Raw genomic sequence first — 22,893 nt, 5'->3', positions numbered from 1 at the left:
TCTTGCTGAGCACTCTGAAGCCCCTGGATTTTGGAACAGCCAACATGAGTATGCTCTGAACTCAGCTGTGAGGGATTCCATGGCAAGCATCCACTGAGGGCAAAGGAGCTTGGAATGCTGGAAGCTTTCAAGAATCGCTTCCTGAAAGCACAGCAGTGCTGCACCCCTACACAGGGTCAGGAAGAGGGCAGAAGCAGAGACCATCAGGGCTTAACAGGGAGCTTTGGGTGTGCCTAAGGGCAAGTGAAGCAGCAGCACGGTGGCCGAGACTGGGACGTGCGACCGTGACAGTGCCCGGAGCGCTGTCAGGCAGTGCCGGGATCCCGGGTGTGGTTCTGGTCCCCACAAATGAGGAATGGCAGCCCCTGCCTCACACCCAGTCAGAATCCAACCAAGTGAGACCAGAGGGAGGGCAGCCATCCAGTCTCTCTGGGGCATGGCCGCAAAGCAGCCCCTGCTTCTTCCTCTGCCTGTGCTTGGGGTGTGCTGAGGGCAGCACCAGCCAGGCTGTGCTCTGTGTTCCAAAGGCTGTTGAGAGCAGGCATGAAAAGTGCTGCATGCACAGCAGAGAGTCCTGGAAGGTGCTGGCAAGAGCGTCCTGTGGGCACAGGGTCTGGGAACAGCCTGGTTTTGTTGCCATGATTGCAGGCAGGAGTTGAGGCAGGCGAAGAGGCACCCCAAACACACTTGGGGGAATATGAGCTAGAGCTGCAATGCCTTTCTTAAAAGGACCAGAAGTAATTAAGCCTTGCAGGGTTTCTGAAGAGTGCGTTGGTGTTCCCCAGGAAAGTTACACACTTGGGGAAAACGCCCTTGGGGAAAAGGGACCTGCTGCTCTAGGAAAGTGCTTTCCCAGGAGCTCCAGTGAGGTAGGTGCAAGTGTCTCCCTTTGGCTCTCTGTGGTCCTTTCAGTCCTTGAGGCCTGTTGCACTTGGCAGAGAGAAAGGGGAAGGGAAAAGGCTTTGAGGAGCACGTTTGGCATCCACCTGGTCCTGTGGACGCCAAGCCAAGCACCTGCAGCAGGGGGTGTTACCCCCCTTTGGACAGAGGTTCTGGAAGGCAGAAGGAATAGCTGTGACTTTTTCTGTTAGTGGTCCTGATTCTCCTGCAGGGAAGAAGAGGGGAGAGCTGTATTTGATTTGCTACCTCAATATCTGTACCAGTGGGAGCATTAGCCCTTTTGCAATCTACTTATTTGTTTGGACTACTTTTGTAACACTGAGGGGACTTTCAATCCTTGAGAGCTTTTATTCCTTAAGAGAATTAGATTATTATCACCCCTTCACAGAAAACCATTTACAAACCAAAGAATGGCCTTTTTATTACCTCTGTGTAGTGTTATGTTTTGTGAAGTGACTCTCAATGGATGACCTTAAAGCAAACTTTCAAACCTTTCATATTCTCACGGCATCTTGATTTTTTGGGAAGTTTGCAACTTTTTCGATCTCCTTGAGCTGAGCAAAGGGGAAGGAAAGCTTTCCTGAACTGAGGATTCTTCTGTGCCTAGAGAGCAAAGATGTTTTTGTGCTGCAGGAAATGATGCCAATGAGAAAATTCCAGCATGGAGTAACAGCTTCTGACAGAGACCAAGAGTTGCCAGCAGTTGCTCCGGGTGCTCCTGCCAACAGCCCCTGCAGGAAGGAGCACAGCCCCAGTGCACTTTGGCTTTGGCTGCCTCTGGCAGAGAAGCCCCCTGGGGCACAGGTCTCTGGGGCAGGAGAGGACACCAGCACTGCCAGGGCTCAGGGGTGGCAGGTGTGCTTGGGTGGGACTCTGCCACACCTGCTGATTTCAGTGCTCCCCTGGCCCCAGGGCTTAGAGCAGCATTTATTTGTGCTTCAGGGGGCAGCAAGAAGAGCTCCAGCTGATCTGCAAAGGTGAATGCGGGCAGCAGGCTTTCAGCGGGGGCTGGCAGGGGAAGCTTCAAGCCCTGGCCCAGCTGTGGAGGGCTCTGCTCCCTGTGCAGACGAGGGCTGGCATGGGCAGAGCACACCGAGATTTCAGGCGACCTGAGGGTTTCGTGGCCAGCACCTTCCAGCAGATCCTGTTGGTCCCTGCTCCCTCCTGGCCATGGCAAGATCAGGCTGGGATGGCCCTGGCTCAAGGGCTCTCCTCGGGTCCTTGCAGATCCAGGATTTTACCTTGGCTCTGTTCCTCTCTCTTGTAGCCCTTGAACACCTTACAGAGGACATCAGCAGTGCTGTTGTCAGACCTGGCACTTCAAACCTTGTATGTCCTCCAGGCACTGCAGAGTGGGGGATATTCTGTCTTCCAGAGACTGCAAGATCAATTCTGCAGGGCATGGAAGACACGGCCTCGTCTGTTGGGCCTCGGCTGGCTGCGCTGCTGGAGTTCTGCTGAGAGCTGGTCTGGGAGGCTCTCTCTGCTGGGTCAGCACCTGAGCCAGCAGTGATTTTTCTTTCCTTTAAGATTGATGTTTTCTTCTTTTCCATTTTTTGTAGCATGTAAATATAGAATGTGTTCTAATATGGACTCTCTGGAGTTTTCTTTTGCTGCCCAGGGTCCTCAGGGCTTTGGGGAAAACGTGGAAAAACAGTGCATATGCTCAGCAAGCTACCCAGGCATGCAGTGTTGAAGAGAAAATGCCCAGAAGGCCCTTGGCTTTTTATAGTTCTGCTGCAGCCTTTGTGCTGACCAAAGGGCGATGGGCAGGGGCCAGAGCTGCTGGGGTCTCTGCTTGACCAGTGCCTGGAGATGGCCACAAGCCCTGTGCCAGCCAGGAACGGCCATCTGCACCCTCCTGCCTGTGTGTTGCTGGCTGGATTGCTGAGGGCTCTGAGGTGCTCTTGACTGGGCTCCTCTGGAGCTCCTGCGGGGCTGCGTCGCTGCTGCCGGGCAGGTTGGCCGGGCTGGGGGAGACCCTGAGGGGCTGGGGCAGTGGGCCATAAGTAGCCCCCAGGCAGCCGCCCTGTTCGTGCCACCCACCTGCTCTGGTGCTTCCTCAGAGGGCAGCTGGAGGGAGCCCCTGTAATCAGGTGTGTAACCCTGGTCACAGCCTTTCAGAGGTGTGGGCCCAGGAGTTGTGGGGCAGGGCGTGTGAGCCCCCTGTCCTCAGGACTCGAGCCCCCGGCCCCTCAGCCTTCGGCCTTGAGCTCGACTGCCTGGCTGCTGAGTCTTGTCCCTGTTGTGGTGTGGGAGGCCGAGCTCTGTGGCTGTAGGCATGACTGAGCGAGAAGAGCAGCAGCTTTGAGCCGAGAAGGGCCACAGAAAGGCCCTGTGGGCCAAGGGCATTCCTGGCATTCCAGGGCAGGGATCCATGAGAGTGCAGTGGGCACCTCCAGGGTGCTGTAGCTGGCTTTGCACTGGACAGTCTCCCTGTGTACGAGGCTGGATCGTTGGTCTTCTGCCATGGTGCTTGTTTCCCTGCCTGGAGAGAGGGGCAGCCCTCTATGGAGGATGAAAGCCCCTGTCTCCAAAACCTGCAGGAGGAAATGGAGCTCTCCCAGCCTCAGCCCATGCTGTAAGCAGGGCAGAGCCTTTTGGGATTAACACAAACAGGGGTTGGGAAGTGGGTATCACAACATCAACATCAAGTTCTCCCCAATATTTAGTGTCGTTTTTTCCACACATGATTTTATGAGAAATCTTACATCAGTTAGATTTAACCAACAGTTCTGATTTTGAAATTCACGAGACAAAATACGGCCATGAGGCCCTGTACTATAACTGTGTACTGGTTCTATGTGTGATCCATTATTCAGTCCACATCTCATTGCTATGCCATCACCTTGTGATACCACAAAAGGAGGGGAAACTTTATTTTTATCATCCACCACCAGGGGGACATTTTGACCATGGTTCACTACCATTACACTCAATATGGGTTTTGCCACAACATTCATTTTAAATTTATAAACCAAACCTTGCAAGCCTGATTGATCCATTTTTTTGCCAATTACATGATACATAGGTGGGTTTGGTTAACGTGAAGTTATGCCAGCAGTCACCAGACTCATTTTTACAAAGCCTTGTGATTTCAACATTGTTAGTACTGGGGTCTAAAGGAAAGTTACCTACTTTCTTTTGAGACAACACACTATAAAAGGAACTTGTTTCTCACATGCCCACACTGTTATATGGCAAAGATTTGCTGTTATGTTGGGGTGTAAATTGCTTGTAATGTTTGATTCCAAAACATTTCTGGCAATGGCAATACTGGAAGCTTTCTCATGTGAAAGACCTTCTACTTTCCTGCACCCTACCTGAATTCTCTCACCAAAAGTCCCAGTTAGCGTTCTGGACCAATCTTTCTGGTCCCAACCCCAGTCACTCAAATGGTTCACCTCAGAGTCATGCAGTACCACGGTTGCTGCGTTTGGGCGACGATCCCTGGGAAAGGATCCTTGCATGCTGGTAAACCTGACAGCAGCTTCTGACCACGGCCACTCGACAGGGTTTTGGCCATGGTATTGTGGTAGGATGCAGAGAAGTGTTAGTGGTATCATGGTTTATCTGCTCCACATGTCCTCCGGCGTTCTCCTGTAAAAAGCAAAGACAACAGAGCCTGCCACTAAAAGGGGCAGAAAATTAAAGTGATGGAATTATCCAACGTGTACTTATCTGATGTTCTTTCCCAAGAGAACCGGATGCAACCCATGCATATTTATTCAGAGGAGTTTTTAACACAAGTTGTACTTCTCCCACTGTAGGGAGGCCCGCCAAGACAGGCTGTCCAGGATAGTGACTTGGGATTTTCGAATCATTTGGTCCCCGTAGGACAGGAATTATGCTTGGGGCCTTTGGGCAAAATGCAGTGATTTTGGGACAGCTGTTTACTCCCCATCTATCATTCACAGCTGTCAAAACCTCCCACAGCTGAAGATCTCAGCCTCCATCCTGAGGTTTAAGGAATTGTTTCAGGAGACCATTAGTTCTTTCCACAATCTCAGGGTTGCTGTTCCCCGAGGTAATAAGGTTTTTCGTCTTCTCTAGCACTAAGTGTTTCACACCGGAGCCAGAGACGACAAGCTGAGTCTGCCAATCCGTGTTTCCAAGGCTGTTTATTCCTCATTATCCCTCAGTTCTTTCTCAGCTGTGCAAGGCATCTCCAGCAGAGCAGGACACGGATCAGAGGGTCCCAGACCTTTTGTACCATTTCTCTGACCCAACCACCGTCCACAACGAACCTTTTAGTTGCAGAATTTTACCAATACTTACTACGTAGGTTAACATGTCATTTCTACTCTAAACTATCCATGTAATACAACTCAGCAGAAAATGGGGGGAAAGAAAAAGAACAAGGAGGACAGGACCACTCCCCAAATCCTTCATCTTGCCTCTTCAAACTCATATACTAAAAATCCTAGATTCTACATTTACACTCTATAATTAACTAACTACTACTTCTTTGGAAATCTCTCGGCTTGTGATTCTTCATACAATGTGAGCATTCACTCCCATAGCCAAAGATTAGAAGCAGTATCCTCTTGAGCTCTGTGTGAAGCTAGTTGACCCCCTTGGACAGATCTCAGACCCCCCTGTCTAGTCTCCAAACCCTCCAAAGTAGCCAGAGAGATGTTCTAGACTCCAACAACTATTTATTATGTCTTTCTATTTTCATAAGGAAATCTGGCTGGTTTTGGTTTGTTCTGTTACTGCAGGCATCAGGCCCAGTGCTTGCAGTCTAATTGAAGAGGTGTTTCATGGTAAAGAATAGAAGAATCTACCACCGAGAATGAAGGGTCACAGTTGAAAATTAATTCTGTTTGGCCTATTACTTGTGGTCCTTGTAAACCCACTGTGCAAGGGCTGGGTTTGCAGGCTGCAGGCTGAAGTACAGTGAGTTTGTCTGGATAATGCTGTAGCCCCATCTCACAGATGCAGAAAGGGGCCAGAATCCGGCATTTGGAGTGTGAATTTGGGGTGCTGGCCTTGCCCCAGAGGAGAGGCAGGATGTTCCCTGCAGGGTCTGCATGGAGCAGACAGAAGAGATGGGCAAGTGTTTGCAGGGCCCCTGGGAGGGGATCTTGGGGTTCCTGTCAGCAGGATCCTTGTGCAGCTCAGGCTGGGCTGGGCAGCAGCTCCATCTGCAGCTTCCATGTGCTGCTGCAGCAGCTGCTGCTGGGGACCCTGAGGGAAGAGGCCCCGGCAGGGATGGAAATGCTGCAGGGACAGCTCCAGCCAGGGCCAGCAATGAGCTTTGCCTTCCTGCCTGGGGAAATGAGGCTCCTCTAGTGCAAGAGGAGGCAAAGACAAAATCAAGTTCAACACTTCAAGGAACACTGTAGAAAACTGGAAGCCTCTCCAAATGTCACACACATTCATCTGTTAGCTCTTCAGTGTCAGGTAAAAAGCCTTTCCAGTTTTGCCTTGCATCTGAGACTGCAGGGCCCACAGCTGGGCTTCAGAGTTCAACTGATTTTTTATTTTCCAGGTTTTTACACAGAGCTCTGAATTGGGCATCTCTTGCCCTTTTTTCTGCTCAGAACCATGAGAAAGGTTCTGTGCTCCTGTGAGCCACCTCTTGAAGGGTGGTTGGCAACCCTGGAATCCTCTGGGAAAGCACTTGATTGACTTCAGGGCTAGGCTGGAAAACTCAGCCTGAGGAAAGAACTGTTCCAGATGCCTCTGTCCATGTCCAGCTCCTCCCAGCTATAAAGCACAGGGTGCTTTATAGGCATTTCTTTTTCCCTCCTGTTGACTTGGAGGTGATTTCTCATACTTTAGAGAAATATCTGACCAGGCCCTGCCCCCATTCTATTTTATTCCCTCCACTTTGGAGTCAAAACTGCTGGGTTGGACATGGAAATTGGTGGTATTGCCCTGTTCTTCCCTCCAGCTGTCAATTTTAACTTGTATGAAACACCGCAAATGGCCTTGTTTCTCTGGTAGGGAAGATGTGAGATGGAGAGTTGAAAGGATTTGTCTCCATGAACCTTGTGATAATAAAGAAAAATGTGGTTCATTATTTTAGTGTGGTACTGGGATTTGGGAGTTTATTTCTTGTTATTATCAATTAGTATTGATTTTAATTGTTAAGACTTTTAAATCCTAGACATTATTACCAAAGGCTTGATGTCACTCACTGGGAAAATTCCTTCCTTCTCCCATTGGGATTAACCTGAACGGTCTATTTCAAATTGCCAGTGGATTCTAAAGATGGAAAGTGCCATTAATGGTGGATTTGGTGTGGTTTGGAGCTAGGGGAGGGTCTCCTCCTCTCCCAGAGGTGCCTCGAGCCTGCTTTGCCACCACATCTGTTTGTGGCCCCTCACGGCTGCCCTGCCCTGGGGACATGGTGGGACACCCGTCCTGTCAGGGCTGAGGCTCCTCATGGCCCAGCACAACCCCACATTGCCCCTCACAGCCCCTCACAGCCCCTCAAATCCCCTCACAGCCCCTCACATCCCCTCACAGCCCCTCACATCCCCTCACATCCCCTCACATCCCCTCACAGCCCCTCACAGCCCCTCACAGCCCCTCACATCCCCTCACATCCCCTCACAGCCCCTCACAGCCCCTCACATCTTCTCAGGGCCCCTCACATCCCCTCACATCCCCTCACATCCCCTCACATCCCCTCACATCCCCTCACATCCCCTCACATCCCCTCACATCTCCTCACCGCCCCTCACATCCCCTCACGGCCCCTCACATCCCCTCACAGCCCCTCACATCTTCTCAGGGCCCCTCACATCCCCTCATGTAACAAATGCCAATCACTCGCTTTGGGGATTTTTAGAAATTTAATAAAAATTAAAAAATAGTTATAAAAAATAGTAATACAAATACAATAATAAAAGTTAAACAATTTAGAGTAGGACAATTTATGAGACAATAAGAACAAAGGGAGCAGCCTGGGCCAGGCCTTTTCCCTTCTAGACAAAAGCTAGCTAGGAGGGAAGGCAAAAAAAGTAGGGAAAAATCCCTCTCTTTTGAGGATCGTCCTCATGACTATGCATATTTTATTTAAAACATGTAATCTCAGCTGGTTCATGTCACGAAAGTTTTCTGTTAATCCAGGCGCCGGTAAGTCTGTGGGTCCTTGTAGAGTTTTCCTTTCTTGTTGATAAGAAAAGGCCATAAATTCTTCACTAGAAAATTTAAAGTCTCTGCAACCATTATCTCTGTGCAAAGAATTCTTCATTATTTGCTCTCCTTCTTGAGTTAAAAAGAATATCACACACACTTAGCTTCAGTTTTAATTACTAAAGCTTAATGTAAATTACAAAACTACATTCACTATATCATTCAAAAGTTAATACATTATAACTTTTCTACCTAGCATATCACATACAGTAAATATCTGCATAGAGCTACACAATATGCCTTTTTCACACCTCACATTCCCTCACATCCCCTCACGGCCCCTCACGGCCCCTCAGCCCCAGGCGCGCAGCTCCTCCCAAAGGAGAAGGGGTCGGGCCCTGCTTGTTCTCCTTTTATTTCGCTCCCTTCATAGCCACCCGTCAAGAAAGGCTGAAATGGAGCCTTTCCCCAGCGCTCCCCTCGGGGTTAATCGCGGCTGCAGCTCTGTGCTGCCGCTGGCCCCAGCGCCAACATCCCCGCAGCCCCGCAGGCCTTTGCTGTCCCCCCGTGTCCATTCGCTGTCCCCGAGTCCCGCCCGGCTCTGGCAGCAGCAGCAGCCGCAGCGCAGCGGGCGCCGGCCCGGCCCAGCCGCGGCTCCCGGCCAGGAGCAGCAGCAGCGCCGGCCCCTTCCCGCCTGCTCCTGCCTCGCCTGCCAAGGGCCTTTTCCAGCTGGACTCTGCACTGCAGCAGCCATCACCCACACACAGCCCTGACTGCCCAGGGCCCGCCTGGGCTGCCCTCAGCAGCCTCCAGAGAAAGAAAGGCTCGGCTTCCAGCGCTCTTTGCAGCGCTCTTTGACTCACCCTCAGGTGACAGCAGCAGGCTGCTCTTGCCTTTGCCTTGCCAATTGGAGATGGCGCCTGCTCTTGCACCCTTCTGGCTGCCAAGTGAATTTGAGCAGCACAACTGCAATTGCCTTTTTCCATCATTGTGCTTTTGTGACAGTGAACTGAGGATTTTTGTGGCAGGCACCATGATAAGAAGAGTGTGAAATGCTCCCAAGTCCCTGGGCACTGAGTCGAGGGGAATTAAAGCCACACAGGTCACGTTTGCAGAGCTCCAACACAGCCCTGGTGCTGCTGGTGCTGCTGAAATCAAATCAACTTACAGAGGCCATCACAGAAATTGCCCTCTGGAGTGTCAAATAAAATGAAAAAAAAACCACCAGGAGAAAGACAAACCTCAACTTCTTCACTCGCTTCATTGCTTGCTCTGAGCAGCAGAAAATGGGAATGCCCAGAGGTATTTGCAGCTGCTGCTGATCCCAGCTGCAGCTCAGCCCTGTGCAGAGTCCCAGCAGGAAGCTGAGCCCAGCCCGGGGAGCTCACACAGTGTCAGGGAGATTCTTTCTCTGAATTCACTCAGCCTTGCATTCCCCAGCTATGCCTGGTACCACCTCCTGTTTTCTAGGCTTAGAACAGCAACTGTGAAACCTTACCAATGGCACAACTGCCCAGTCCACAGGGAAAAGGACAGAGAAATTGTAAAGTTCTCCAGACATTTGTCCTGCTTTGCTGGAAAAGTCGTGCTGCACTCACAGGATAGAAATCCAAGAGAAGCTGGAGTTGCTGGCACATCTTGTAACAGAAGCTGGACCTCGTTCTCCATGAAAGGTTCTTGGAAAGAGCAGCTGGGACTGTGGAGAAGATTGCTGGAAAACTGAAACAGCTTTCCAGAAGGGAAATGAAAATGAAAGAAACAAACCAAGCTGTTTTCCTCTATTTCTTCCTATGCTTCCCTTTTCCATGTTGCACTACTTGTCCATGCCATTAATTCCAAAGGGATGTCACCTCGAAGATCGGTGACTTAGTGAGTTTTAGACACTCTAAAGTACCATGGGTTGTACACACAGTTTGCCTTCCCCTGTTTTTGTTGTCAAGCAGTGCTGGAGACATAAGTGTAGTGCTTGGGTCGGGCACGAATCCTGCAGGCAGGGAATGTGTCCCGGCAGTGTGTGAGCCTGAGCAGGGACAATGCAGAGCAGCAAGCGAGGGGATTCCTCTGGCACAGCGCAGGAGTCAGGACTCTGGGTCTGGGCTGCACAGGGCCAAGTTCCCGTGTTTGGACAGGCTCAGGGGCTGCCCCCGGGGCGCGCGGGGCTCGGCCGTGGAACGGACACGCGGACAAACGGCCCCGGGGCTTCGGCGGCAGCGGCGGTAGCGGCGGCAGCGACTCCACAGAGTCTACGAACTCTGCGACCCTCCTCATCTCTCGTTCCTCCTCTCCCTATTCCACATTCCTGCACTCTCTCCTGGTGTCCCTTTCCCGGTCTCCCCAGCCCCTCTCGGTGTCCCCGTCCCGGCTTTTCCCTCTCCCCCTGCCGGGCCGGGCCATGCCCCCGGCCCGTCCCCGGCCCCGGGCGGGGCTGCCCCGTCCCCGTCCCCGGGCGTCCCGCCGCGGTCTCGCCTGGGCCCGGCTCTGGCCGTGCTGGAGGTGGCGCTGTTGGGCCGGGATCAGTGCCTGGGGCTGGGGCGGCATCGCCACCCTTTGGCTGCGCCTGGGCCGGGCACGGCCTCGGCCCCGGTGCCGACCCCGAGCCCGGCGCCGCCTCCTCCCGGGCCCCGCGGAGGACACACGCGGCGCGGCCGCTCCCGCCGCCTCCGCTGCGGCTTCCCCGGCCCGAGCTCCGCCGCTCGGCAGCGCAGCCGCCGGCCCCGAACCGCCGGGGCCCGGCGCGGGTAGGGATGCCCGGCCCGGGCCGCTCGGGGGGCGCTCGGGGGCCGTGTCTGGCCCCGGGCCGAGCGCTGACGGCCGCGTGTCGCCCGCAGGGAAGGCGCAGGAGGCCCTGCAGGACCGGTACCGGCTGGGTTCGCTGCTGGGGCGCGGAGGATTCGGCAGCGTCTACTCGGCGACACGAGTGTCGGACGGCGCCCCGGTGAGCGGCGGGGCCGGGGGCGGGCGGAGGAGGAGGCGGAGGGCGGAGCAGGAGAAGATCGGACCGGAGCGGGGCGGTCGGTGAGCTCAGCCCGCTGCTGTCCCTTGCTCGCAGGTGGCCATCAAATGCGTGCCGCGGGATCGCATCCGGCTCTGGGGCGAGCTGGTGAGTGAGCGGGGCCAGCGGCAGAAGCCGGGCCGTGGCGGGCGGCGAGGAGCCGGGGCCCGGCAGGGTGGGAGCCGCCGGGAGCCGTGCAGGGAGAGCGGGCCTGGGCTGAGCGGGGCGCCCAGAGCAGCCGGGGCTGGCTGAGGGCTCCCAGAGCCCCGGCACGGCCTCAGCCCCACTGACGGCATCGTGCTCCTCCCGCAGCCCAACGGCGCCCGTGCGCCCCTGGAGATCGTGCTGCTGGACAAGGTGTCCGCTGGCTGTGCGGCTGTCATTCAGCTCCTGGAGTGGCTTGAGCTCCCCACCAGCTTCTTGTTGGTGCTGGAGCGTCCCGAGCGGTGCCAGGACCTGTCGGCTTTCTTGGCGGAGCGGAGGTTCCTGCCGGAGGAGGAGGCGCGGGCGCTGTTCCGCCAGGTGCTGGAGGCTGTGCGACACTGCACCAGCTGCGGGGTCCTGCACAGGGACATCAAGCCTGAGAACATCCTGCTCGACCTGGCCACAGGAGAGCTCAAACTCATCGACTTTTGCTGTGGCGCCTTCCTCCAAGACACAGCCTACACCCAATTTGCAGGTGAGCCCCCTCAGGGGATGTTCCTGGGCATCTCCTGGCCCAGCCTGGCTGTAGCACCGGGCCTTCCCCCTCTTGCTGCTGGCAACAGCATGATTTCTTGAGCCAAGTTCCTTTTGTCTGGGGGTGGGAGGGGGCCAGCCCCCACATGCCCAGGGATGCTGGGGCCAGGCTCTAGGAGTAGCAGCATCCCCTGATGAACTGCGTCTGTGTTCCACAGGAACCCTGTCCTACAGCCCACCAGAGTGGATCCACCAGCAGCGCTACCACGGCGAGGCAGCAACGATCTGGTCCCTGGGCCTCCTGCTGTACCACCTGGTCGTGGGGAAACACCCGTTCAGGAGGGGCCAGCAGATCATCTGGGGCCGCATCTTGTTCCCACGATGGCTCTCTCCAGGTGGATCCTCATCTCTGGGCACAGGGGAATACCAGTGCTGGGAGACAGCAGCAGCCTCATGAGCACCCTGCTCTGGCAGCTGCTGGGGAGGGGGCACATGTCCTGCTCTGCTGCTCTCCTCCAAACAGACAATGCATCGGGAAGTTTAGGCACAGCTCTGGGCACACCCAGCATGGCCTGGGCATGGGAATGGGGGGCCAAAGTAGACGGGATCCTTCTCCAAGTGACTGATGGATTCTGGTTTGTCTCTTCAGAGTGCCAGGATGTCATTAAGAGGTGTTTGTCCATGCAACCCTTGGACAGGCCATCCTTAGAAGACCTCTTCAATGATCCTTGGCTGCAGGGTGTTCATCTGCCCTAGAAGATGGGAGAGGTCCATGTGCACAATTGGATCCAAAACCTGGCAGGTAACAGCTCCACACATCTCATGGCAATCAGTGCTAAAGAAGAGCAGACTGTTTTTGTCCTGCCTGTAGCTCTGAGCAGGGATCATCAGATGGGAACATCTGTACTGGAGCTTAGCTGGAGACCTGCTTCAGCAAGCACTGGTGGCCACCATCCATCCTAGTTTTGGTTGTCCTTCTTCACTGATGGCTGGGGCCCTGGGCAGAACAGTGACAGCCTGCTCTGGCCCCTAGGGAAGGAGGAGGCCCTGGAGAAGCTCTGTCAGGTGGGGCTGCTGCTGGAGACACCAAGGACAACCTCAGGGATGACAATCTCTTCCTCCACCTGGTCACCAGCAGCTGAAGATGATGGAGTTTGATTCTGGCACCTTCTTCAGAGACATGCTCCATGCCCAATCTGCAGGTGAGTCCACAGCCAGGGGGATGCTCCCAGATCCGGCCATGGCATGGCCTGGCCGGGCACCAAAGGTTCCTCCCTTTGCTGGGCCGGAGGCAACAAATCCTTCCCTGGGCTGTCCAGCTGCTTTTTGGCTCTGGGCAGCTGCTGAGGGGCTGGATGTGGCATGGCTGGCTGCAGGCTGGGCACATGTGCTGCCCTCCTGCTCTGCCTCCAAGGGCAGCAGTGATGGGGAGGTTTGGGCCCAGCTCTGAGCACGGCCAGCACGGCCTGGGCACTGCGGGTGGCTGGGACAAGGGCACAGGAGCCTTCAGCTGACGGGCAGTTTCTGGTTTCTGTCCTTGCAGCCGGGCTCTGCGGGTGCTGAGGCTGCTCTGGGCTCTGCCTGGGCTCTGCTGGGCTCAGCCCTGGGCACGGCTGGGCTCGCTCTGCCCTCACATTGCTCTGACAGCTTTGCAGCACACCAGCCCCTTCTGAGCACAGCGCCTGAGCTTTCTGCTTTGGCAGCTGAGTGAGACTCTCCTGCTGGCCCAGAGATTGCAGGTAGGGATCCACATCCAATTGGCAAGAACCCAAACACTCCACAGTCCCAGCTGAATGCCTGGATCTTCACAGGATGTTTTGTCTGTCCCACTCTTCCTTCCTTTTTGGCTGGAATTGTGCAATTGCCCTTTCTTCCTCCTCTAGGAGTGCCACAACTGAGCAAAACCTGGCGAGTGGATGGTGTTCCTAAGGCAGTGCAGTCTGGAGCTGATGGATGAAGAATTAATTGCCCTTCTGCACCTCGAAACCAGAGCAACAAGCTGTAAGTGGGACTTTGTGTCTTTAAAAATCTCTGAAAACTTCCAAGGGAATGTGCAGCTCCTTCAGGGAGTGAGAAGGAAGGTCATCTTCTAAAGGATTTGGAGTTTGACAAAATTTAGATTCCCAGTCTTGCTTAGATCTGGTGGAGCACAGCAATTTCCTATTCTTTCTACCACAATTTAAAATAATACTGGAAACAAACTGCAAAATCTTTTTAAACGGCTGCTGAGGTCAGTAGGATGGATCCATGCCATCAACACATTTACAAAGCAAATAACTGAGATCTCATTTTAAAAAGATTAGTTATCTCTTTATCCAAAGTTACTAAGTATTTTTCACAATAGATTCGGGATTTGTTTTTATCGTTCTCATTTTTTCTTTTCTTTTTATTTTAATAGAAAAACTTTCCTAAGAAAGGAGTGTCCTTTGCTGCTGGTTCCCGTGTGGAGCAGCTCCCTTCCCGCTGGCTGAGCTGCTCAGGCACAGCCCGGCAGCTCCTGGCCCTGCAGGGCTGAGGCTTTTCCCCGGTGCTGGGCACAGACTGATGGAGCAGCACTGCTCAACACGGGCACACACAGAGGGAGCAGAAGCAGCTGCCTTTGCCCACCTGCAGCTCCAGGGCCCAAACTCTGAGCACACAGGGCTGGAAGGGACTGGCAGGTTCCCTGTTTGCTGTGCTGCCCCACTTGTGGCCAGCCCAGCTCTGCAGCCCTGGGCTTTGTGCAAGGAACAGAGGTGAGGACTCCCTCTCCATGTGCAGCTTCCAGATGGAAAAGGCTGCTGTGAGCAGGCAGCTCCAAGGGCAGAGAAAGGAGGGTCTCCACCACTGGATCTGTGCCACTTCCACCGTCCTGGGCAGCAGCCACTGAGCCCAGGGGAACAGAGGGCACAGCAAGAGGGACAAAACCAGGCAGGGTCAGAGCCTGGGAGGAGCCAGAGCTGGGAGCAGGAACAGCTGCTCCATTGCACTCTTGGAGAAAGCTCTGGGCTGTTTCTGAGCGCTGAAAGGCGTGAAGGGCAGAGAGGAGGCCACAGCAAACAATGCTCCTGTTTCCACACTCTCCCCTCTCAGTGTCCCAGAAGGAATTGCATGAACTGTGTTCTTCTCTCGGAGTCGTCTCGTTCAGCATGAGCAGCTTTGCACCAGGAGCTGAAGGAGCTGAAGCCTTAGGCCACAAGAGCTGAGCAAGAGGGAACTTTTTGACCAAAGTGATGCTGCTAACATGGACCTGACTGAATGCAGCAGATAAAATCATGGAAATACAGAATCCTTCCTGTTGGAAAAGACCTCTGAGCTCATCAAGTGGAAGTGTTAAACCAGCAGTGTCAAGCCCAGCACTAAACCCTGAAGAGCCAGGCCTGGACAAGAGGCCTGAGTGAGGCCTGAACAACAGGCCCTGAGCCAAAGGTGACCTCTGGATGAACCTCCCAACCAAAGGGTATCTTTGTATCTGCTCCTTAACAAAATATGCATGGTTATTAGCCTTGTACTAGATGTATCCACTCCTTAGTGAAACAGGTCATGATCTTTCTGTATTTAGAAGCCAGACAAGGCCATGAAATCTGACATCTGGCCTTGTCTGGGGCTGTATGGTCAAAGGCAACTCCCTTGGTTCCTCCTTGGGCCCTGGCCAGGCTTTGGGAGGGACCCAAGAGGAGGATGAAACCAGATGTTCCTGCACTAGAAATGCTGTCAGTTTGTTTATCCATCTCTATCAAAGCTGGGCTCTCTCACAGCCAAGCTGGAGCCTCACCTGTGGCTGGAGGCACCTGCAGGAATTCCCAGTGTCCAGGAGTGGCTCTGCAGTCCTTGGCTGTGACAGCTTCCCCCAGCTGATGTGTGGGTGTGGGTGATGGGAAAGTGTGAGGGCAACTGGTGATGGATCTTTCTTCATCACTGCGGACAATCTTTGATTGTGATGCTTGGGGGCATTGCTGAGCTGGTCCTTTTGTGCTCCTTTGCTGCTTTGAGCTGTAGGAAATGACACTGATTCCTTCAGGGGGTGTCTGTGTCTTTGGTGCTGACCCTGCCCACTGGTCAAACAAAATTGGCATAGTTTGGCCAGAGCAGCACAAAATGTCACTTTCTCAATCTAAATGGGAGGAATCAATCCTATCTGACATTCCCAGATGGGAAGGCCTTCCCCAGAGTTCTCTGGCTCTGGGGTGGGCTGAGGTGGGAGCGGATTTTTGACAGGGGCCACTGCATTAGAGGGTGTAAAGTGTCCCACCCTGGTTCTAAAATGGCTCACTGCTCAGCCTGGGTGGGGACCACAGTGGTCATTAAAAAGGAGAAACTAGATGCCCTAAGAACCCTGGTACAGGAACAACTGGTTCAAGGACACATAGAGCCATCTATGAGCCCTTGGAACACCCCAGTATTTGTTATAAAAAAGAAATCTGGATAGTGGAGGTTACTCCATGAGCTGAGAAAAATCCACTCTGTGATGGAGAGAACGGGCACGTTGCAGCCTGGTCTGCCATCTCCTGCAGTGATTCCTGCCTCCTGGGACATCCTGACTGTGGACTTAAAGGACTGTTTGTTCACTCTTCCATTGCACCCAGAGGACACCCCAAAGTTTGCCTTTACCCTGCCTTCTGTCAATAATGCTGCACCAGTGCAAGGTTCTCAATGGAAAGTACTTTCCCAGAACAGGGGAAACAGCCCCACAATCTGTCAGGGCTGTGCTGCTCAGGTACTCTCATCAGTGAGAGAACCATTTCCAGGGGCATACTGTTCCCATGACATGGATGACATTTTGATTGCAACCCAAAGCAAAAATGAACTCTCCCTGATTCAGCCAAGCCTGTTGCAAGCATTAAAAACATTTGGGCTGCAAGTAGCACCAGAGAAAGTGCAGCAGCAACCAGCCTGGAAATATTTGGGACTCAAAATAATGGACCAGACTATACAGCCACAAACAATTCCATTTTCAACCAAAATTCTAACTCTAAACGATGCACAAAAACTCTTGGGTACCATCGGCTGGGTCAGACCTTACCTAGGACTGACCAACTCTCAATGAGCACCTTTAGTTGACCTCCTAAAGGGTGACTCTGAATTAACTTCCCCCAGAAAATTAACCCCAGAGGCAAAAGCTGCTCTCCAAACAGCAGAGCAAGCTAGCACAAACAGACAAGTCCACAGGACATGCCCAGAGGTGTGTATCACTGTGTTTATTCTCATTGTTAATTTTCATCCTACTGGTATTACTGGACAGTGGAATACACACTGGCCTGATCCTTTGCACATTCCAGAATGAATGTTTCTACCTCATGATCCAAAAAAGATGGCACCCACTGTCTTTGAACTAATTGCACAGTTAATTATCAAATGTTGTCCCAGGTGTTTACAATTGAATGCTAGAGCTCCTTCACGAATGATCTTGTGTCTGTGACACAAGAGCATTTTGAATGTGTTTTGCTCACAGTACAGCCCTGCCAAGTGCTTTGCAAGGACACTGGAAGGCTTTGGGTACCTGCCAGACGTGTCCGTCCTGCCTTAGGTCCTGTCCAAGAGCACGAGCAGCATTCTCCTGAGGGCCCTCAGCAGATGCTGTGGAGCCGTGTGTGGAACAGGGACAGAAACAGCTTCTTCACCCACCTCATGAGGATCTGGGACTCTTCAAGTGACAGTTCACTGAAGGGTTCTATTTGGTTACAAACTGTTGTTCTGTTTACAAGGTGTTTTTTCTGATTACAAATTGCTTTTCTGTTCATTGTTTTTTCTCCCAGTTTTCAAAGTTGAATGTTTCCTTGTTTCAGTGCTAAGCTGTAATTTGTACCCATAAGCAATTAACCTGTCCCATGCTAGCCTAGAAGATTGTGATCTGGCCTGACAGCTCCTGGCAGTGAGTGCTGCAACTCCAGGGCTACATGGGACACATCACTGGCTGAGGAGGATGAAGTTGGACAAAACCTCCTTCAAATTAAAGCCATGCTGTCTGCTGTTACCCCATCTGTAAAAGGGCCCTTGCAAATGGGATAACAGCAAACAATTGGCATTTGAATCAAAACCAAGGGAGGAGATGTAGCAAGGTCCAGCTGGTTTACAGCTGGACATAATGAGTCTGACCATAAGAGACCCAACTGGGCTGGCCTGGCTTGTTCTAGAAGTGCCATGGGGAGCAAAGAGCTCAAGCAACCCCATCCAAGCCCTGGATGCAGACACAGCACTGGCCAGAGATCTGGGCACGGCAGAGATTCCCAACCAGCAGGCTTCCCAAGGCTGGGAAATTCAAACTCACTATCAAAGGGAGCTTGGAACAATAAATTGTGGCTGTTGGTCTGAGCCCAAGAAGATCCTGTGTCGTGTGTCTTTCTCCAACCCACCAGCCTCATGTTACACTATATCTATATCTAAATCTATGTTTCTCTCTGTATCTTTATGTATACATTGAAAATCTCTTCAGCTTCTCTCATTAGACCTTTATTTCATTACTGCTTTGATTGCACACCTCTTTCAGGCAGGCTTCTCCTCTCTCCTTGCCTGCACTTGTCAGGCCTGAGAAGAGAAATTTTGTCCAGCCTTGGGACAGTTCCCATCATCTATCCCTGCTCCTAATGCTGCTTTGAATGATCTTGGGAATCTGAGCATGAGGGAAACTGGGGGGACTTTAGTGAGAGCAGAAGTGAGACACAGAGGCCGAAGTGTAAATGCAGAGGCTGGGTTCCCCCAGTCTGCAGTGCTGTGGGGATTGGGGCCTTGCAAACTGCTGTTTTTCTCTGTCAATGGCTGATTCCTTCTGTGGATCTCCTCCTGGAATTCCTGTGCACCAGGGCTGGTGCTGGAGCTGCAGCCACACCAAGTGCCCAAAAGCCGTGTGGGAGCCAGTGGGAACCGCATCAGAGTTCTGAACAGGTTCATAAAAATCCGTCATAACCCAGAAGCAAACCTCAGCAATACACATCTGTGGCAGGTGAGGAGACTGAAAGCTTTCATTGTTGTTATCTTTGGAGAATGAATTCAGCAATACAAAGCCTCTCTCTTGGCATTAAAATACTTGAGTTTCAGCCATGCCCCAGACTCTCAGTGTCAAGGATTTCTCTGTGTGGTTGGGTTCTCCCCCCGTAGCTTCCTGCAGGTTGGTGCTAATTCAAGATGTTCTGGAGGGTTCAGATGTTTGAGTGCCCAGGCAGGGAGTGCAGAACAGGGATTACAAGTGCTGACCTTTGCTGTGCCAGAAAGTGCAAGGGACAAATTGGTGCCAGTGAAGGTCATGCCTTTCCCTGGGAGGATCAGTTCTTGTTGTGCTTGTGGCAGAGTGTGGTGCCAGAGGGGTTTGCAAAGGCAATCTTGGTGCATGCAGGCCAGAGGCCCCTGTGCTGCAGCTCCCTCCAGGCTGGCTGCAGCCCCTCAGGGTGCCCAGGAGCAGGGCTTGCCCGCAGCCCAGTGCAGCCTCGGGAGCCCTGGGGCTGCCCAGGGAAGAGCCATGGCTGAGGCTCTGCAGGGCCAGGCAGGCTCAGCCCTGCTCCCTCCTGGCATCCCATGGCACAGGGCCCACGGGGATTTGGCCCTGCACACGCCAAGGGTGTCCCAAGAAAGGGCAAGCAGAGGGTGACCTCTGTCAGGGGGAGCCCTGTGTGCACAGGGACCCCACTCCTGGGCTGGCTGTGCCAGCTCCCCCAGGCACCTCCAGCCCTGGCAACCTGCACCAAGTGGAGACCACCACTTTGGAAATGCTGCCTGTGCACAAAGCAAATGCAGGGAGACCTGGGCTGTGAAAAACAGAGATTGTTTATTCACAGAAGAACAGCAACGAACATGAACTAGAGAACATATTTACATTGTAAGAATATTTGTAACAGCAACAATGTGCAGAACGTATTTACATAAGAACATATCTACAAAAACATAGGAAACATATTTACAAAACATAAAAAAGAAACCCTAAAACCTATATCCTAATGGCAACACACGCTAAAACATATATCCTAAAGAAAACAGCCAACTCCGAAACATATATACAGAATTGTGGCCTCTCTTTCTGGGATGTCCCTCAGACCTGGAAGAAAAGCAAGTGCAAGTCAGGCACCAGGGCTGTTCCAGGTGCTCCCAGGCTGGCACAGGCTGGCACAGCGGGTCTCTGCTGCCACAACTGAGCCTGCCTGGGGCGGGGGGCTGTGCCCCAGCTGGGACGGGGCTTGTGTGGCCCCAAGCAAGCCCAGGGCAGGCCAGGGATGTCCACCAGGATCCAGTGCCTTGGGCACCGTGTCCCTGAGCAGGGAGCACCCAGCCCAGCCCCAGCCTGGCAGCAGGGGACCCACTCTGCCTGTGGGGAGCACATGCCTGTTCTGCTACTGGCACGCTCTTCATCCCAACACCATGGCCTCCTCCTCATTGTTATCATCAATCTCCATATATTCAATCTGGTCTTCTATGTCCACCTCCATATCTTCCTCTGTCTCCTCCTCCATATCCACCTCCATATCTTCCTCTCCACTCTCATCTCTGTCCACCTCCATGTCCTCTTCTGTATCAAGCTCTACATCTATATCCATGTCTTCCACTCTTTCCTCTTCTACATCTACTTCCATCCCTTCAACTCTGCTCCCTTCTTCCTCCACGTCCATGTCTTCCTCTGTATCCTTCTGTAAATCCACGTCCATGTCTTCCTCTCCATCTGTGACAGCCTGCAGAGATAGCAAAACCTCAGAGTGGGGTCCCTGTCCCACACCATCCCCACAGATCTCCAGCCCAGCCAGGACGTCCTGGGGTGTCCACCTCCCTGGAATGGCACCGTACCTCCATTGGGACAACTATGAGCATCCAGCAGCAGAAACTTGTGGCCAAATCCAGCAAACAGCCAACTTTAAGAATGGATGCAGCCTGCAGAGGAAGCAAAACCTCAGAGTGGGGTCCCTGTTCCACACCATCCCCACACAGCTCCAGCCCAACCAGGACATCCAGGGGTGTCCATCTCCCTGCAATGGCACTGTACCTTCCTCAGGAGAAAGGTGAACATCCTGCAGGGAAGGATAGAAAAATCCAGGCAATAAGGAGCTTTCAGGACTGACGGGGTTCTCAGGGAGCAGGGGACAATCAGGGTGACAGCAGTGCTCTTGGAGCAGGGTGAAGCTGGGCTGACACAAGGGCCAATAGTTGTGTTGTGCTCTTTAGTGGATGTTGCCAGTTCCACTTGGAACATGCACTGTGACATCCCAGCTGCCAGGAGTCCAGGCTGGCTCTCAAGTGGACACTGGCAACCAGAGAATGAAGGAAGGACTGAGCTTTCTTGGGCTTGGAAGGGACCCTGAAATCATCTTGTGTCAGCCTGAGCAATCTTGCCCACACCCTGTTGCTCAGAGCCCTGTTCCCACCTGGCCTTGGCTGTTGCCAAGGATGGGGCATCCACAGCCTGCGTGCACAGCCTGGCCCAGTGCCTCAGCAGCCTCAGTGCAAAAGAACATCTTCCTGAACCTTCCACTCCCACCTCCAATCCACCTCCTGCCCTTGAAAGCCATCCCCCCTTGCCCTCTCTGCACAGGCCCTGTTGAACACTCTGTGCCCATCTTTCCTGGGGGACCCTTTCAGCCCTGCACAGCTGCACTGAGGCCTCCCCATGGCCCTCTCTCTGCAGGCTGAGCATCCCCAGCCCCACATGCACAGCAGGCAGGCAGATCAGTGGCAGTCAGGGCTGAGGGGTAGCAAACAGCATCAGGGACTGAGAGATGGCAGCTTTAGAGCCAGGGTTGTCTCTAAATGTGCAAAATTAGTACTGGTGGAGAGGAAGATAGTGGGACACTGTCTCTGTTCCAACTGGTGAATATTTTCTTTCTTTTTCCTTCTTTACTGTCATGCTGACCAAGGTTTTCCCATCTGAAAGGAAGCTTGGCACAAGATTCATTGTCTTGTCCATTTGAGAAACACTGAGCAGTGTCAGGAAAGGCTGATGATGCAGAGCAAAACTTGCAAATGTAGTGGTGATCCTGAGCCTGGGGGATGCAGCTAAACTCAGTCAAAAGGAATTTCTGGAAAGCTGAGCCTGGTTTACAATTCTGGAGTTTGGCCCCATCAAGACCCTTCAAGGCAGACAATCAGTCACTCTTTGTCCCCACAGCCTCCCCAGCATTTCCCTCATCCCACCCCTGGCACTCCCATGGATCAGGAGCAGTGTGGCCAGCAGGACCAGGGCAGGGATTCTTCCCCTGTGCTGGGCACTGCTTGGATAGCACCTCGAGTGCTGTGTCCAGTTCTGGGGTCCCAATTCAGGAAGGACATGGAGGGGCTTGAGCGTGTCCCGAGAAGGGCAGCAAGGCTGGTGAGGGGTCTGGAACACAAGGCCTGGGAGGAGCAGCTGAGGGAGCTGGGCTTGTTTATCCTGGAGAAGAGGAGGCTCAGGGGAGACAAGGTGATATCAGGGCACAGGTTGGACTTGATGATGTTCAAGGTATTTTCCAACCTTGCTGATTCTGTGATTCTCTGAAACCACCCTTTCAGCAGTTGCAGGATGAGCCCTGGGCCTCCTCTTCAGAAGGTCCAGTAGCCCAGGTCCCTCAGGTTCTCCTCACAGCCCCAGAGCCCATCCTGTCAGTCCTGCAGAGCCTCTGCAGCCCCTCCTCATTGCCCACAACAGGGAGCCCCACAGCCAGACACAGCAGCCCAGATGTGCCCCCCTGGCCTGTGGCAGCAGCCCACAAGGGAGCAGCACGAGGCACTGCAGGAGCCTGCAGACAATTCCTGAAGCACTTGGAGGATGATCCTGCTCCCCAAGGGACATTCCCATGGTGACACCTCAGGAACTGAAATGGGGAGTGGGACCAGGGAGGAAAGGGCAACCAGGGATGGGCTGTTTGCAGGGCTGGGAACAGGGGTGGGCAATAGGAAGAACAATTAACCAGAAAGAGTAAAGAAAGCCAAGGGAAAGCAAAGGAAATTCTCCGGGCAGTTTGGGGGTGGCTGCCAGGCAGCCCCGGCTCTGAGCAACAGCATCTGCAGTGGGACAGGAAACTCACAGCTGATGGGAACAAACTTTCTGGCTGACTTCAGAGACCACCACAAACCTGAGTGGTTTCTCTCCTGTCCTCCAGCCCCTCCAGGCCCCAGGGGCTGATGGCATTTGTGCTCACTCAGGTTCATCTCCCCACACCAACACCATGGGGGTGCTGACGCCTGCTCTGGGCACTGCAAACAGGGGCTCCTGAGGCAGTGCTGCCGTGTCTGTGCCTGCAAGGATGTGGCACCTGTGTGAGCTGGGGGAGAGACCAGGGCTGCAGAGGGGGGATGTTGTTGGC

At 53.4% G+C, this 22,893-nt stretch overlaps 2 protein-coding genes across 2 annotated transcripts in view; one reads left to right on the top strand and one right to left on the bottom strand.

The window, feature by feature from the left end:
• The window catches only part of LOC134562759 (uncharacterized), a 29,183-nt gene extending 13,637 nt beyond the window's left edge, over positions 1-15,546 (top strand). Inside the window, exons 15-22 of the mRNA XM_063420265.1 lie at positions 9,980-10,924; positions 11,039-11,089; positions 11,294-11,660; positions 11,878-12,054; positions 12,309-12,461; positions 12,693-12,861; positions 13,543-13,660; positions 14,058-15,546. Coding sequence (XP_063276335.1) covers positions 9,980-10,924; positions 11,039-11,089; positions 11,294-11,660; positions 11,878-12,054; positions 12,309-12,415 — 1,647 coding nt within the window. The 3' untranslated portion in view covers positions 12,416-12,461; positions 12,693-12,861; positions 13,543-13,660; positions 14,058-15,546. The remainder of the gene's footprint in view (positions 1-9,979; positions 10,925-11,038; positions 11,090-11,293; positions 11,661-11,877; positions 12,055-12,308; positions 12,462-12,692; positions 12,862-13,542; positions 13,661-14,057) is intronic.
• Positions 1-22,893, bottom strand: part of LOC134562709 (zinc finger protein 420-like) — a 230,724-nt gene that overhangs the window by 102,473 nt on the left and 105,358 nt on the right. The gene's annotated exons all lie outside the window — the stretch shown is intronic.

The sequence above is a fragment of the Prinia subflava genome, chromosome 30, assembly GCF_021018805.1.
Source record: "Prinia subflava isolate CZ2003 ecotype Zambia chromosome 30, Cam_Psub_1.2, whole genome shotgun sequence".
Lineage (NCBI taxonomy): Eukaryota > Metazoa > Chordata > Aves > Passeriformes > Cisticolidae > Prinia > Prinia subflava.
The sequence above is the reverse complement of the archived record's forward strand: the minus strand, read 5'-3'. Positions and strand labels throughout refer to the sequence as shown.